We start from the raw sequence: 17,900 nt of genomic DNA on the forward strand, positions 1-17,900 counted from the left end.
CACACATTCTGCATCGTCTGGGCAGCTGGCATCATCTTCAGCATCATTACATGTGCCGAATGCGTCAACAGAAGCCGAAGCCGAGTAAAGAATGGCGCAGAGTAAGAGACATTGAAATCCACGCGTTTTGTCAGCCTTACGTGTATTTTGAAGGAGATCCCACTGTACACTGGTTTTTTTTTCCTCATTCAAAGTTTCGGGGTTTTTTCAGAAGTGCAAGATACTGTGCAAAATATTTGGAAACTCTTGAAAAGCGCAAAATTAATTTTTGAAAATTGTTTAAATAGAAAGGCATGAAGAGAAGGAAATAAAATAAAATAATATATGAGGGCTGCTCAATAAGATAATCAAGATGAGGGCCGTTCAATAAGATAATCAAGATGAGGACCGCTCAATAAGATAATCTAATCTATGAGGGCCGCTATGAGACCGTTCAATTTCAGTCATGTAATCTATGTTGGCTGCTCAAATACATAATCTATGGTGGCCGCTAATTGAGATAATCATAATCTATGAGGGTCGTTTGTTAAAATTAATTATTAATTAATTAAATAATCAGTTAATCAACACAATTTTCAAGTCGTTTATCCCATTTATAAAATGCACGTTCATACAATTATTTGTTAAGTTTTGAATATTGTCTTCTGTGGCATATCGTATTATTTAGGTCCAAAAATCTCTGCCCACGCAGTTTTGACTTTATATTTAAGGGAATGAAAGCGACATCCATGGATACAAGATCCTGTTTGGGGGGTTGGGGTGCTAAAAGAGCTCAAAATATCAATCTTTAATCCTCTGTGATTTTAATTGTAAAACCTTTGTTCTGTAAAAATAGCAGCATCTAAAGACCTTTTGGTCTCCATCGCAGATTTTCCTGTATGCAAAATAAATTATACGTTTTTGACTCATTTGTCAAGCGTAGTTCGTCCATATTAGGCGATAAAACATTCAGAAATTCTTTTATTTAATCCAAACTTTCACAAAATGACATTCTTGAGTTATTGTTATGTAATGAAATATAGTTGACTTTTATGTGCTTAAACGGTACATTTTCTCTATAAGAAAAATGCGAACAAAATATAAAAAAATTAAAAATGACATGCTCCGTGAAGCATATCTTATCAAAAAAATTAAGCTCTATGTTTTTGTAGTGGGTTAAAAAAATACCAATATTTTAATATTTCTTAGAAAATACGTCAAAGGACTTTATATGATATGGGCCTAAAATGGCCCACTAAAATGAACATCATAATTTTACTGTAATTCTTTGATTTTTTAGTTCAGATATATATGTGATGTGTTTACATTATATTCATTTTGATTCAAGTGCCCACAATACAGAAATATGACATCATAAAGACAACCTTTTCCCGCCATGCATTTTTAGCATAAAACAGCTGGTTTTCAAGCAGTTTTTCTTTTAGAAAACATAGAGCGCATGCTTGTACAAACAAAATATTTTAATCAGAGATGTATCTAGCCAAAACTAATAAGTGACAAAAAAATTATCTTGTTCAAGCATGCGCTCTATGTTTCCCATTCGTAAAAAGATAAGAAAAATGTCAATTTTTGACTGATTTTGATTGAATTCTAAAAATAGCGTCACTTCTGTCGTCATATATATACTGCCAGTGAGAGCAAAAAAATCAAAATATGAAAAATAAATTTTATATCAACTCTTCTAAAAAAGAAGTTAACTTTTTATTGTACCCGAAACACTTAAAAAATGGCGAATTATGGGGGCCAAATTTACCTCATATCATATATAGTTCTTTATATCTGAAAAGTTTCGCTAGTAACATGCGAATAGTCCGCTCACAATCGAACTTTTCTAACAACCCTCGTACAGGGAATATAATTGTTAAACATACAATTAGTTCCGCATACGCCTTTTAAATTTCTTTTTATGTCATATAAATTATTATACATTTTCATACTTTTTTTACAACGGGTAGAGTTTTTTCCAAATAAATCTACACTTTAGATAACATTTTTATAACTAATGATCCGTAGAGACACATATCAATAAAAATTTGATTTACCTTTACCTAAAATTGCTATTGAAACTTTGTTAACTTTAATGTGAACCACATGTAAAGGTTTTTTTTTCACTTTATCAACCCTTTTAGAAATAATCACTTTTTGATATATTCGATTTATATTCGATGTTTGTTTATTATTTATTTAAGATATATTACTCACACAATTGCTCAGAAAAAAATTCTAGTTCTATTCATGATCACAAATTCATCATTACTAAAAATGTTTAGAATATCGATGTATAATTATGCATTACGTAGATTAAGAACAAAACTAATTTAAAATTATTTTTAAAAAAACAACCTTCTCTCAGAAATGTAAGTAAGAAGTATTCATATACCTACGCTACCTGCATCCCTAATCTTTTTTCACGAAACTTATGTCATTCTTCGATTGACAATTCAGTCACCTATGCCCATTGCTTATATTATTACAACGGTAATTACTTTCATGTGGTTATTGTTCGTTAATGATCACACAATTTCCTTTCAGATTATGAAGGTGTTTTTCATTTTCTTTTTAAATTACAAATCAGTTATGCAACATCTGCACAGATTTCTGATCACACTCGTGTAGACCTGGCAATTTCGGGCCGATGCGATTGTAAAATCGCGATAAAATTTAGTTTAGAAAGCTGCAAATCTGTAAATCAAATATCGTTTTCAATTAATAAAACTATATGAAGTGTTGTTAAGAATTACTGATGGTAAAGTTTCAAGTACAGTTCAGCAGATTCCTACGCTAGTGCAGCGTCATTTCCCCGCCATATGTCGATGAGAGAAGACACATAACTTTTAACAATCCAGTTTGTGGCAATGCATTTGTGTGCTTGTTTCGGATGTAAAAAACTATGTACAGCGATTTCTTAACAAGTTCGGTGTTTTTAACTTCAAAAGCAGCTAAGCAGAATGAAAAATCAAATAATTTCAAAGTCAGATATCTCGAATACGGGGTATCCCATTTCTTTTCTTGTTTACAGTGGGGTCATTTTTCTACGGGGGTCGTTCTCTTTAACATGAAGAAAAATAAATCCTGAGTATTTTTTCTTCTAAGAGTCTAATTTTTGTACAACTGGGGAGGGGGGATTATTCCATGCCGGAAAAATGAGCCGTGGTCATTATTCTACGGGGGTCATAATTCTTCTTTACACTGGATAATTATGCCACTGCCAAGGTGGCATTTTTGCACCCATCTAAGCTGCATCTATCGAAAAATTCAAACATGCCATTTGATAGACCATTGCTTAAAGAGTTTTTAAACACTTTTATTATCAATGGATCTCACCTGTAGATATAATTCCTATAGGATTTTTTAAAGAAAATCCTATCGGATTTCAATATTACCTGTAGGAGAATTATTTCTCCGTTGAGAATTATTATTTTCCTATAGGATATTCATTTTGAAGTCCTACATCATCATGATTATTTCGTGCAGTCTGTAATTTTTCTTAGGTTGCTGAAGATTTCAACCTTTCGATAAACTTGTTAGACTTGGATCACTTAGAAATAAGCCCTGTCAATTTCTATAGAGCTATGAATCACAATCTTTTTTTTAAAAATAAATTTGCTATCGATATATTCAGTAATTGATCCAAAATTTGAAAATAGCACGAAATGTGGTAATCGTTTCATTAGAAGGACTATTGTAAACTAATGTTAAAAAGAAAAGGGAAAAACAATATAAAAATTCTGTAATAATCAAAAATTAATTTCTTAATGAAAAAAAAAATGAAAAACAGTATTTTAAAAAAGGTAATTTTTCTGTAGAAAGCATCATTTTAAAGCTACTGGGCGTTATATCTCAATTTGTGAATACCCAAAAAGCAACTCTATTTATATTGGTTGTTCTTGCATTTGTAAATGTTATCATGAAAAGCATCGCATGGTTTTTTGGGGTTTTTTTTTTTGGGGGGGGGGGGGGTTGTATACTTTTTTTTTGGGGGGGGGGTAGGTTAATTTATAGGGGATTGACGCAGAGGAGGGAGTTAATGGGTTAGGAAATGTTGGATTTTTCAGCTATAAAAGGGGTTTGTGGTGTGGATATCATAAGCTATTTCATTTCCTTTAATCGAAAAACTCTGTTTAGAAGTAATTCTACTACAAGTATTGCCGAGATCAAAGAGATGCCAAGGATATTATTCTCTAATATACAACGAACATCATCAGAAAATTATCAGATCTTAAACACATACCAATCTCGAGTCAATCATGAGTTTATAACTTAAACACTTGGTATTTATATAAAAAGAACATTGAAAACACGGGTAACTGTCCTGTTGGGCGATGTGTATTCCCTTTAGTGTTTAATTCAAAGAGCTAATCGCGGCTGTTCCAAGACCCTCAACAACACATCTTCACTGCTTGTTCGTCAAAAAAAAAATATTATACGTTAATCATCGAATTCACTAATCTAAACGAAAAATATATCGTCTGCATTTGATTCCGATCGATAGTCTGGATTGATGTACTTGTAAACAAACATGACGATGTACAAACAAGTGACCCTATGACTATTGGAGAACGTTTTTAATATTAATCAGAACGGGAGTTCAGATTATATATTATCATAAGCCTCATCGTACGTTTGCTCGGCAATATGTTATTGCTTCTTAGGTAATATGTTATTGCTTCTTAGGTAACCGGTTAATTTTACCGTATTTCGGAATGGGTTAGAGACATTGCTAACAAAACCTTTGGGGTTACGCAGAGCATCCGTCTCAACCAATCAGATTCATCTCGCAAGAAAAAATGACCTCCTTCCTCTCTCTATAGGTAAACCGATCAGCTGAAAGTCGGAACTGTTAGTAGAATAGAAAAAAGTTCTTGTCATCGTGAATGCTGCAGAATAACCTCCGAGGTCCAAAAATGTCTCGGCTTTTATATTTCTTAATAACATTTATCGACCTCGGAGGTTATTCTGCATCATTCACGTATACTCGTACTTTATAAAAGGTAATGATCAAAATATTTAAAGCTATATGTTTGGATATTATCTTTTTAATGGAGTACTCATGAATTCAATTTTGTTTGCGTCTGAAATTTTTTTTCAGAATTTTTGCCAATTAGTTATTGAATTGAAACCGATTTCATGTGCCGCATTTTGTTACCTTATATGCTCATATGCATCTAGTTCTTGAGAGCTCGAAGATCTTTTTTGTGTGTGTATATGGGTAAACCTTTTAAAAGTTGAAATATTGCTTCTCAATGCAATTATCGGCGTTTTAAGCCGATTCTCAAGATCCTAAACCCTATTCGCCATTTCAATAATAAAAAATGGTGTTCATGCATGAGGCCTTTATCATTTGATATTCAAAGCGATACAAAATCATCTACACAAAAAAAACTGCCTATTCATTTATTTCAAATTCCATTCAGTGACATAATCAGGATCAGTTGTTGTAGTTTGAGGATCTTGAGGACATCTATCCAGATGAGGACGCCGCCGCTGCAGCTCCTCCAGCCAGTAGGGCTAGCAGAAGTACCCCTCCCCCAACGACCGGGATGAGGAAACCATATCCTGACCTCTTAGTCGTGCCAGTAGTAGTAGTTGTAGGCATTGTTGTTGTTGTTGTTGTTGTTAGTTCTGAAGTGAAAATTCATTCTAAATCGTTACATTTCTTACCATCAAATGAGATTTCAGTTTTTTCTAAATGCATTTATTGTTTGTTTTCTGCTCGATTTTTTTTTGAAGTTTTAGAATTCTTTATTAAGTGTTATATTTCTATTTTCATTCTGAAGAAAGAAAAAGAAAGTTGATTATCATTTAATTGAATTATTGCTTGTGAATTGCTTGTGTTTTATGCCAATATATTTATACGCAGTCCAATTGTAAACAGGAAAACAATGATGGTTTTAATCACACTATGTTCATGATGAATCATTTCCCCGTTAAATATAACATAAACGTAAACATTACCATTTTTCAAAGACGTTTACAGAGGAAGGGTCTATATTAATAAGAATAAATATTTTCATCACATGCAAAAGGGTTTCCTTTTGGAATATTCTTATATCATAATTTACTGTAGCAATTTCTTGTTTAAAACTAAAGCCCACTAACACCTAATACGATGTGTAGAATGTTTTTAAAACCCAACTGTGCAATCTGTTCTTATACAGCACATGCTGGAGTGTCGAATTTTTTAAAGGTAACAATTTATAAGCTGGGATAAGGAAGCTTAAGCTGGCTGAATGATCAACAAAATAACCATTATATTGTTTTAAACTTTTCAAAATATCCAAACGTTTTAGATTTCAATTTTGAACGTTTTCCGGAATCTTTATACAATATAAAGCTCTTTTTTATTGGAGGCAATACATAGCTTAAAATGGTCGCCACCGTCCAGTCCTCTAAATGATGAGGAGTCTAAACTTCTGAATTGCTTCATCTGTTTGGGATTTTAGTATTATATATCCTTACTGTCACATAGTTCTCCGTAGTATCCATCGTCGCATAGACAGGCAGCTTCATATGTTCCAAAATCGGTTTGGAAGATTACACATTGTCCATTCTCACAGTCATCCACTTCGTTGTCTAAGGGACTGCAAACGCCGAGATCTACAAACAAATGAAGACAAACAATATTTAAATTCTTTTATCTTTATCGTTTTCCTTTATATTTTATCGATGAAAAAAGCAGTAGAGCGAATTAACGTTACTGATATATCATGAATGGAAATGAAAATTGTTTATCCTATTCAAAGTCAGAATATTTAATAGCAAGGAAGAATTGATTCGTTTTCTTTTTAAAGCGCTAAGCATAGCTCAGCGCTTTATTGTCGTTAGACTTCTATTTCCGGTGCAAGGAATAACTGCCCTCTATGAGCAGAAATAAACATCATTTAAACTGGTAAGAGGTATAGGGAACCAGTTATCTGGGTGACGGAAATGGCCGAGTAGATACGATTGGTTTGCGGGGCTTACGTACATCAGCACGGGAAGCTACGCAATGATGAAAAAATATAATGCGTATTCATGATCAGAAGCTAAAATATAGAAAAATAAAATCGATTCTTTGCAAGAAAATGTCAAAAACTGTGATAAATTACTGTTCAAAAGGTATAATTTGTGATTTTAACATATCTTTTTTCTGGCAAGTATCCATATACAAGTCGTGTTCAGCTTTAATTCACATTATCTTCAGAAAGTAACATATATTTAAAGAAATCTGGCCTTCGATACTTTAAATTGATATTCATTAAACATAAACCAAAATTTCAATAAGGCTCATTTCCGCCTACGCTTGCACACAGTAAATTTTCTTAGAACCAAGCTAGGTTAGCGGTTTTTAGTACTTTCAGTACTTTGATTTGATTATCTCCCTACAAAATCCTATTCAACCCACATCATTATAACTGTAAACTGTCTTTCAATGGATGTAAATCATTTACTCAAAAACTATAGTTCATCAAAATTTTCTATTTAAGCAATGAATGCTTATTTTTGGATGTCGTCGGTTTTTTAACACACCAAGCGGCGCAGACAAATTAGATACCGCACGTAAGCGCGTCATGATAATTTGTCTGCAGCGCTTGGTGTGTTATAGGACCGACGACATCTTATATTCATATTCATACTGATATCATTTATATATAAAAAAAAAAATTGTGCATCGTAGCTTAAAACCACTATATACCCTCTTAGGCAGGGATATGAAATCCATACTAACAGCCGTATTAAAATTTATTCTGTTTGCTTCCGCGACTGAAAATATGGTGCTAGAAACTATATAGAAAAAAATGTTTTTAACTGACAAATGTATAAAATTAAGCAATTATTTTCCATTAGTACACGCATATCAAATTGAAATCATATGAAAATTGGAACGTTTCCTTTAATCTTACAATAAGAAATATACTCAAAAAATACGTGATGACGTTTATATTTGTGCTCATGGTGCATGAAACAGCTAAGTCTATTCAAAAGAAATAGAACTTCGCAGATATCCAATGCAAACATAATAAGGAAATATACATTGAATGTAAATATATTAGCAAAAAATTTATATTTTCCATACCAACACAAACTGTCACTGCGCTTCCACCAACAGTTAGGCCCGGTACATCGACCTCATCGAAACCCTCCTCACACACGCATTCTAAATTGCCGTCGCCATCATCCTCACATGTGGCATTGTCTGGACAGTCTTCATCATTTTCACATGCCGGCAATTGACCGAACACTTCAACGGAAGCCGAGTAAAGCAAAACGCAGAGTAGGAGACATTGAAATCCTCGCATTTTGTCAGCCTTGCTAGTAATTTCAAAGAGACCCCACGGTGTACTGTTGTAACACTGTGCTCTACGTGCATTTATATACACGTGTCACCACAGCGGTAATTGGAGGAAAATATTAACTCGGTTTCTCTCCAAAAGGGCATGCAATATTTTTACAAACGCATATAAACCAACCCATTTTTACCTGTCATTAAGTGTACATTTCTACGTATTAGTACATGTTCATCTGCTTATGTAAACCTAATCTTCATGTGGTTTTGCAATGAGTATACGTAGCATTTATAATGTCCAGGCACGTAGCATCAGGGGGGGGGGGGGGCAGGGGGGGGGGGCCTAGCCCCCCCACTTTTTCTCGCAGCAACCAATTTTTTTAAAATTTGCATATAAAAAGTAGAATTATCATGAAGTTGGCCCCCCACTTTTTTTGGAGTATGTAAAAAATTGATATGAAAGTAAGGAAATGAGGAGTGTAATGTGTAATTGAAGTACACCCCCCCCCCCCCCATGCATTAGGATTTTGAAGATTTTGGGAAACTTAAAATTTCCCTTTTCTTTTTTTTTTTTTTCTTTTTTTTTTTGCTTGTCAAGATTTTTTGGATGAGTCTGTCCCCCCCCCCCCCCCCACTTTCAAAAACGATGCTACGTGCCTGATGTCAGAGATGAAAGGGTAAAATTATAAGTTTTTAACAACCAAAATGTCTTTTGGTTGCGTGGGTTTTTTTTTGTAAGTGCAAAAAAATTGTGCAAAAAAAAATCTGAAAATCCTCATAGGAGTAAAGTTGATATTTTCTCTGTTATAATAAAGGGGTTTTGAAGAGAGAAAAAGAAATTATGCGATATGAAGTTCAATTAAATAATCAATATGAGAGTCGCTTAATAAGATAATCTACGAGAGCCGTTTAACAAGCAAGTCCATGGGAGCCGTTCAATTGATAATCTGTGGTGGCTGGTCAATAGGATAATACATTTGTTCGCTCAAAAGGGTAATTTGTGGTGACCAGACAACAAGATTATCTATTGGGAAAGTTTGATAAGACAATCCTCGGGTTAATCTATGGTGAAAATATGATGGTGAAAGTAGGAAAATATGTTGTGGTTGCTCAATGAGTTAATCTAACTAATAAGTTAGTATGAAGGCCACTCATAAAGATATTGCATGAGGGTCATTCAATAAGATATTCTATGACGGCTGTTCAATACGATAAGCTATGAAGTCTGCTTAATATGGTTATTTATAAGGTCGTTTTACAAGATAATCAATGGTGGCTGATCAATTGTATAATCCATGGTGGCCACTAAATAAGATTATTTATGGGGATCGTTTATTAAGGTAAAATGTTGGAGCCATGAAGCGAAAGTAAAATCATTTGTGACGGCATTTTATTCAAATAGCTAATAACAGTCTTACGATAGTTTTCTAATAAGATCATCTATTAAAAAAATGGGGAAATGTTTTAATTATATCAAAAATATGTATATGAAAATTAAGTCATAAATTACTATCAATGGCTTATCCTCCGAATCTTTTATCTGTAATGTTGGAGTACATCACGGTGAAATTTTGACGCCATTCTTATTTTTGTATCTAGAATATATTAATTACTTAGAAAAAATTCTTGATTGGTAAAAAATATAATTGGGTTACATAGTGTCACTAAACCTATAGATGATGAACTGTTTTTGTATTTTAAAATATGTATTCTTTTTATGTTGACGACACTGTAAATCTTCCTGAAACGCCTGATGATTTACGAAATGTTCTGAATGAATTAAGATATTATTTATATTGTGAGCAATGGAAGGGTATTTCCTAAAGGTTCAATGATAAAAAGGGTATTTCAATTCAAAATGAAATATAATTGAAAATATGAAAGAGTTTAAATTCCTTGGATTTTTTTACGTTCAGGGTTTTTCAAAAAGCAAGAACACATCTATGTGAACAGGCACAGAAGGCCATGTATGGGGTCATCAGGAAAAGCAATTTAATTTACCTGTCGACTGTCAATTAGACCAATTCGATAAAGTAATAATGTTTTTATTATTATATGGATGTGAAGTACTAGTATGCGGCTATGGAAACATAGAAAATATACAACGTATTCATTTGAAATTGTTGAAACACATACTGAATTTAAAAAGTTGTACTCCATCGATATCATGCATGGTTTGTGGAGAAACCGGAAGGTTCCCGTTATCTTTAAATATTTATTAGGTCTTTCCACCTTTCAGGTGAAAGAACTTTTGTATTTCTTATGTTTTTGGGTTTTTTTATCTCTTTTTTCCGGGGACAGCTTTTTTATTTCTAGAGATATTGAAACAATTTTTACTTAATGTGATTGACCATTAAAAGTTATGGTACCAAGTGACCCTTTGCTTGTTGCCCTTTTTGTACAAAAAGCTTGTTATCGCTACCCCTTTATCTGAAACCGTAAGAGATAGAGACTTGAATCTTTTACTAACGTCTGTAGTTCACTTAGACGCTCCTTCAATCTGTTCATACCAAAAAGGGGCAAAGACCCCCTTCTATCAGTTATTGCCCCTGAAATTTAAATTTCCATAAAATCACTTCCAACTTTTTTACTATTTGTCATAGAGACTTCGGACCTCTTGGGATGGAAGCGTCTACATTAACCGATCAAAATGACATAAAGGTCAAAGGTCAAGGTCACTTAAAAATCTGTGTATTCATGAGTTTTCGTATCTCTTTTGTTTAGGGTGATATAGAGAAATGTTATCAAGGATTTAGTAGGACGTCTTAAGACATTTCAAAATGTTGCCCTTCAGCTCCCACATTGAAATAGTTAGTGAGTTATTGCCCCTTTTGTACGACATGCTTGTTATCGCTACTCCTCTGAAACCATAAGAGGTAGAGACTTGAAACTTACCAATGTCTTCAGTACACTTAGAAGTTTCTTCAATCTATTGATCCCAAAAGGGTCCAGCGTCCCCTTCTGGCAGTAATTCCCCTTTAAATTTCATTGATTTCACAATCACAATCACAAATCTCTCTCTCTCTCTCTCTCTCTCTTTCTCTCTAAATGTCTGAATATCACTTAATAAAACAAATTAAAAACATTAAAAGGTAAAGGAATGTACATCAGTTATTTACATAATTATATAATTTTTGCAAATTTCGGGTATTCGGCTAAAAAATTTACAGCGGCCATCTGAAACATACATGTAGTTATATTTTATGGTTCAAAAATTTATTTCAATGAATTTATTTTTACTTTTATGTAGTCAAAATTGGTATTAGGTTTGTTTAAATTCCGTTTCGTTTCGTTTCGATTTTTGGTTTCGTTTCATTTGGTTTCGTATCGTTTCGATTGGTTTCGTTTCGTTTCGATTGGTTTCGTTTCGTTTCGTTCGATTTCGTTTCGTTTCGATTTCGTTTCGCACTTTACAGGCACCCAGTTACGATGGATTTCACACTTAAGAATCTCGTAAGAATCTTTGTGAAACCCGACAAAATCATACGTTTTCTCTTACGATAGAAATTAATCGTAAGAATTTTTGTGAAAAGGGCTACTGAACCAATCGCTTAGTGCCTATCTATTCATTACTCTTCTCAATGTCGTATTAACACTTTCCGGAATGTAAACAATTTTAACACGGCGGGTCTAAACCATACGGGTGTGTATTGTTTTGCATTGCATCACATTCAATTGACAGCCTATAGTATTTAAAACACGCATTTGTTAAAAGTCGCCGTGGCCTCGTGGTTAGTGTACAGGTATTGAAAGTTATTGGTCGCGGGTCCGAAACCCGTCGTGGCCGTTTTTTGTTTCCTCTTTAAATTGAGTCAGAAATTGTTTTTTCTCTAATTACTCTTTCATTATCAACATTTTAAGGATTTTTATAAACCATTTTTAAAGGTAGAAAAGCCTCTAATTGCTCCTTCAAGAATTAGTCAACTAATGTAGAAACTACATGTAGCCTTACCTTTATAAGGTCTTTCCACCTTTCAGGTGAAAGAACTTTTGTATTTCTTATGTTTTTGGGTTTTTTTATCTCTTTTTTCCGGGGACAGCTTTTTTATTTCTAGAGATATTGAAACAATTTTTACTTAATGTGATTGACCATTAAAAGTTATGGTACCAAGTGACCCTTTGCTTGTTGCCCTTTTTGTACAAAAAGCTTGTTATCGCTACCCCTTTATCTGAAACCGTAAGAGATAGAGACTTGAATCTTTTACTAACGTCTGTAGTTCACTTAGACGCTCCTTCAATCTGTTCATACCAAAAAGGGGCAAAGACCCCCTTCTATCAGTTATTGCCCCTGAAATTTAAATTTCCATAAAATCACTTCCAACTTTTTTACTATTTGTCATAGAGACTTCGGACCTCTTGGGATGGAAGCGTCTACATTAACCGATCAAAATGACATAAAGGTCAAAGGTCAAGGTCACTTAAAAATCTGTGTATTCATGAGTTTTCGTATCTCTTTTGTTTAGGGTGATATAGAGAAATGTTATCAAGGATTTAGTAGGACGTCTTAAGACATTTCAAAATGTTGCCCTTCAGCTCCCACATTGAAATAGTTAGTGAGTTATTGCCCCTTTTGTACGACATGCTTGTTATCGCTACTCCTCTGAAACCATAAGAGGTAGAGACTTGAAACTTACCAATGTCTTCAGTACACTTAGAAGTTTCTTCAATCTATTGATCCCAAAAGGGTCCAGCGTCCCCTTCTGGCAGTAATTCCCCTTTAAATTTCATTGATTTCACAATCACAATCACAAATCTCTCTCTCTCTCTCTCTCTCTCTCTTTCTCTCTAAATGTCTGAATATCACTTAATAAAACAAATTAAAAACATTAAAAGGTAAAGGAATGTACATCAGTTATTTACATAATTATATAATTTTTGCAAATTTCGGGTATTCGGCTAAAAAATTTACAGCGGCCATCTGAAACATACATGTAGTTATATTTTATGGTTCAAAAATTTATTTCAATGAATTTATTTTTACTTTTATGTAGTCAAAATTGGTATTAGGTTTGTTTAAATTCCGTTTCGTTTCGTTTCGATTTTTGGTTTCGTTTCATTTGGTTTCGTATCGTTTCGATTGGTTTCGTTTCGTTTCGATTGGTTTCGTTTCGTTTCGTTCGATTTCGTTTCGTTTCGATTTCGTTTCGCACTTTACAGGCACCCAGTTACGATGGATTTCACACTTAAGAATCTCGTAAGAATCTTTGTGAAACCCGACAAAATCATACGTTTTCTCTTACGATAGAAATTAATCGTAAGAATTTTTGTGAAAAGGGCTACTGAACCAATCGCTTAGTGCCTATCTATTCATTACTCTTCTCAATGTCGTATTAACACTTTCCGGAATGTAAACAATTTTAACACGGCGGGTCTAAACCATACGGGTGTGTATTGTTTTGCATTGCATCACATTCAATTGACAGCCTATAGTATTTAAAACACGCATTTGTTAAAAGTCGCCGTGGCCTCGTGGTTAGTGTACAGGTATTGAAAGTTATTGGTCGCGGGTCCGAAACCCGTCGTGGCCGTTTTTTGTTTCCTCTTTAAATTGAGTCAGAAATTGTTTTTTCTCTAATTACTCTTTCATTATCAACATTTTAAGGATTTTTATAAACCATTTTTAAAGGTAGAAAAGCCTCTAATTGCTCCTTCAAGAATTAGTCAACTAATGTAGAAACTACATGTAGCCTTACCTTTATAAGGTCTTTCCACCTTTCAGGTGAAAGACCTTTTGTATTTCTTATGTTTTTTATTATTTTTTTCTTCTCTTTTTTTCCAGGGACATCTTTTTTATTCCTAGAGATATTGAAACAATGTTTTCTTTATGTTATTGACCATTAAAAATTATGATGCAAAATGTCCCTATGCTTGAAAACTCTCAGAACTTACAAAGTTATTGCCCTTGTGTACGAAAAGCTTGTTGTCGCTACTCCTCTGAAACCATAAGAGATAGAGACTTGTAACTTTTACCAATGTCTTTTGTACACTTCAACTTCTTTCTTTTTCAATTTCAAGTTTTTCAATCTATTCATACCGAAAGAATCTGAGACCTCCTTCTAATACATTTAGTTATTGCCCCTCGAAGTATTTGAATTTCCATAACATCGCTTCAAACTTCTTTATTATTTATCATAGAGACTTCAGATTACTTGGGATAGAAGCGTCTTCCTTGGCCGAACAAAATAACATAAAGGTGAAAGGTCAAGGTATTTTGAAAATCTGTTAGTTAATGAGTTTAAGATCTCTTATGTTTAGGGTGGTAGAGAAAAACTTTTTCATGGATGTAGTAGGACATCTTAAGACATTTTAAAAATATAGCCCCTTGGCTCCAACCTATAAATATATACAGAGTTATTGCACCTATTGTACGAAATGCTTGTTATCGCTACTCTTCTGAAACCATAAGAGATAGAGACTTGAAACTTTTACCAATGTCTTTATTACACTTTGAGGATTCTCCAATCTATTTATACTGTAAGGATTTTTAAAAGTAGTTATTGCCTTGAAAGTATTTAAGTTTCTATAAAATCACTTCAAATTTGTTTTTTATTTGTCATTGAAATTTCGGACCACTTGGGATGGGAGTGTCTACCTTGGCCAAACAAAATGACATAAAGGTCAAAGGTCAATGTCATTTGGAAATCCGTTAATTAATGATTTTTTAGATCTTTTTAGTTTAGGGTAGTACAGAAAAACCTTTTCATGGATGTAATAGGACTTCTTCAGACATTTCAAATATAACCCTTCAGCTTCTACCTTTTATCAATTATAGAGTTATTGCCCCTATTGTACAAAATGATTGTTATCGCTACTTCTCATAAACGGATAGAGGTAGAGACTTATAAATTTTACCAATGTCTTCAGTTTACTTAGAGATTCTTCAATCTATTCATACCAAAAGGGCCCGAGGCCCCCTTCTAGCAGTTATCGCCCCTGGAAGTTTCCTAAATTTGTTTAAAACCTACAACTTTTGAACCTTACATCGTAGCTCCTTCAAACCACCTTAAATTGAAATGTTAACCTTTACCAGTCAATATGACATAATGGTCAAAGGTCAAGGTCAAGCAAAAATTTCATATTTAAGTTTTTGATATTTTTGTAAAAAGTAACGCAGAGAAAATGTTTTATTAAATATATTGAAACATAACATAAAAAATAATACGGTGGAAAGACCTCTAATTGTTCGAGAACAATTAGCCTACTAGTTCTAGAATGATTTCATACTGGGCAAAATTGTTCTCCTGCCAAGAAAATAAAAGTGTTCATATTCTGTACAAAGACTTGTTGACTCAATATAATAATGAAATTTTTAAGAACTCATGGATTGATTGTATTCATTCTAGTTTTGATAACTTGGGGTTTTCTAATATATAGAATAAACCATATATTGTAAATGTGAATTGGATTACAAAATGCTCTCAAGCAAAGACTCTAAGGCCAGTTCGTGTAGAAATGTCCGGCTGATATTGCAAATTCTTCCAAAGGTCACATATATAAAACTTTTAAATTAACTTTTGATTATGAGAAGTACTTGTGTATTTCACCATCAAAACTTCAAAAAATAAAAGTAAAATTTCGAACGTTAAATCACCGACTTCCAGTAGAAATTGATAAATGGTTAGGCATTCCTCTTAATGAAAAATGCAGTACCTTATGTAATGATAATCAAAATGCATTTTTATTGGAATGTTATGCTCTTTCAAGTATCAAATAAAAATACTTGGAATCTAGATTTTTTAAAAGAACAAACACCTTTAAATTTTGTGAATTTTTGTATACTTTAAAAATTCAAAAAACTCTATTCATACATGAAATGTTTGAATCAGTCTCCTTGACATTTGTACTTTTTTCTCATTTTCCCCCTCTGATTTGTAATGTGCATATACCTCTGACACTGTATCTTAATTTGCAAATATGTGTATATTTGCACCTACCTCCTGTACCGTGAATTGAATTGAATTGGCGGCCGCTCAATAAGAAAATTTGTGAGGGTTTCAATATCAAATATAATCTTTGATGACCGCTTGATAAGATTATCTACATTTATGAGGGCCGTTCAATTACATGTAAATATTAATTAAATGAATTCCTGTTAGTTGTAAGGAATTTATTTATTATTGCCATTATTTGTTTTTGACTTCATTGGCTTACTCACATATAAAACTAAAAAACTCCTGGGTTGACACCATCAGAAAATGATTAGCTGTAACTTAAGAAACCCGGGTTAACACCGTCGGGTTAATAATGTTTCCCGGGTTGACACCATCGGGATTTAAAGAGAAGATCCCGGGTTGACACCATCGGTATTCAAAGAGTAGTTTCCGGGTTGACACCATCGGGATTTATGGAATGTAACCTGGGTTGACACCATCAGGTTTAAATGCAGGGACCCGGTTGACACCAGCTGGTAGATATAAATAATTACATAATGCATAGAAATTTATCTGAATTTGGGGTAACCAGGCCAGATTAAAAAAGAAAGTTATTACAATTGATTGTGAGAGCCCCAACGACTGCATTGAGAACAAATTAAAATAGAAATGTCTTATCTAATGCATACAAAAGGTGAAGCATGGGGATGGTTGGTGGGATAGTTAAAATCACAATGCGTCTGCTTATCTAGGGTCCGGACAAAGGAATGGTGCTGAAACTTAATACTGCTTAGATAAGAGAATCACGTGGTGGCTGACCACCAGCGATGTAGCTGCCCATTACGCAATGCATTACCTAATTTGGACATGGAATTTAGGTATCAGCAATAATTAGGGACTGTCTGAACTAAAAATAACTACTTACAGAGTGACTATCCTGCTTGTTTGCATATAAAGTATAAAACAAAATTATTTTATAGTCTAAAAAGAAAGACGTGCCTTTATCTATCAAATGATACACAATTTTTTTTTAAATTATATAACAAAAATGAAAACCGTTTAGTACACATAATTGAGCATATTGACATGTGTTAACATATGTTATTACTACAATCAACACAATGATTGACTAAGCATGCTTTGATATATTATATAATAGGTTTCAATGGTACCTAAGCTGACTTAAAACACACTGTATTATCTTAGCTGCTAAAAACATATTACATTAATGATGTCCATTCCTTACTGAAACAATATCTTAGCTTATTCACCTTAAAACTCTGATGAATGTTTATTTCAAGCATTTTAGTTTTACTATAAAGACTTGTTATCATAAAAGTAATCTAATATTAATCATGATTACAGGCTTTCTTAAAATAATAACCGATTAAATTACGATTACTTGTAATCAGAAAACTGGATCATTATTGATTATTATTACTCACTGATTACTTATCATTACTCAGGAAATTGTAATCTATTACAGTTGATTACGATAACTGATTATGATTACCCCATCCCTGATCATAGTAACAAAATATCACAACACTCTGTATATGACTAAAGTTATATTTTATCAAATATTTAAAAAATTAATGATGAGACATTCATTAATTTCAAATTTACAGGATATATAATGCCTTTCCTCACAATTCAATTTTGTTAGATCAATGGTAAATTTCCGTTATCATAGCAGTATAATGACCAAATAAATAGTTAAAGCAGAAATGACATTTTACAGGTGTTTCTACGTAAATCAAAGT

General features: G+C 33.1%; 1 protein-coding gene across 1 annotated transcript; it reads right to left on the bottom strand.

The window, feature by feature from the left end:
- Positions 1-5,378: 5,378 nt before the first annotated feature.
- On the bottom strand, positions 5,379-8,357 carry LOC117682989 (uncharacterized). The gene is made up of 3 exons (XM_066082574.1): positions 8,057-8,357; positions 6,460-6,597; positions 5,379-5,622 (listed from the first exon to the last, which is right to left on the bottom strand). Exons 1-3 carry the CDS (start codon positions 8,277-8,279, stop codon positions 5,462-5,464), a joined length of 522 nt encoding a protein of 173 aa, XP_065938646.1. The 5' UTR covers positions 8,280-8,357; the 3' UTR covers positions 5,379-5,461.
- Between the last annotated feature and the right edge of the window lie 9,543 nt (positions 8,358-17,900).

Source organism: Magallana gigas, chromosome 4 (assembly GCF_963853765.1).
Source record: "Magallana gigas chromosome 4, xbMagGiga1.1, whole genome shotgun sequence".
Classification (NCBI taxonomy): Eukaryota; Metazoa; Mollusca; class Bivalvia; order Ostreida; family Ostreidae; genus Magallana; species Magallana gigas.

Bases quoted from the DNA above. Each gene is read 5' to 3' on its own strand.
- LOC117682989 (XM_066082574.1), bottom strand. From the start codon at position 8,279: ATGCGAGGATTTCAATGTCTCCTACTCTGCGTTTTGCTTTACTCGGCT. The intron at 6,598-8,056 runs GTATGGAAAATA...ATTTGTTTGTAG, and splicing joins CGCAGTGACAGTTTGTGTTG to ATCTCGGCGTTTGCAGTCCC. The intron at 5,623-6,459 runs GTAAGGATATAT...TTTTCACTTCAG, and splicing joins CTACGGAGAACTATGTGACA to AACTAACAACAACAACAACA.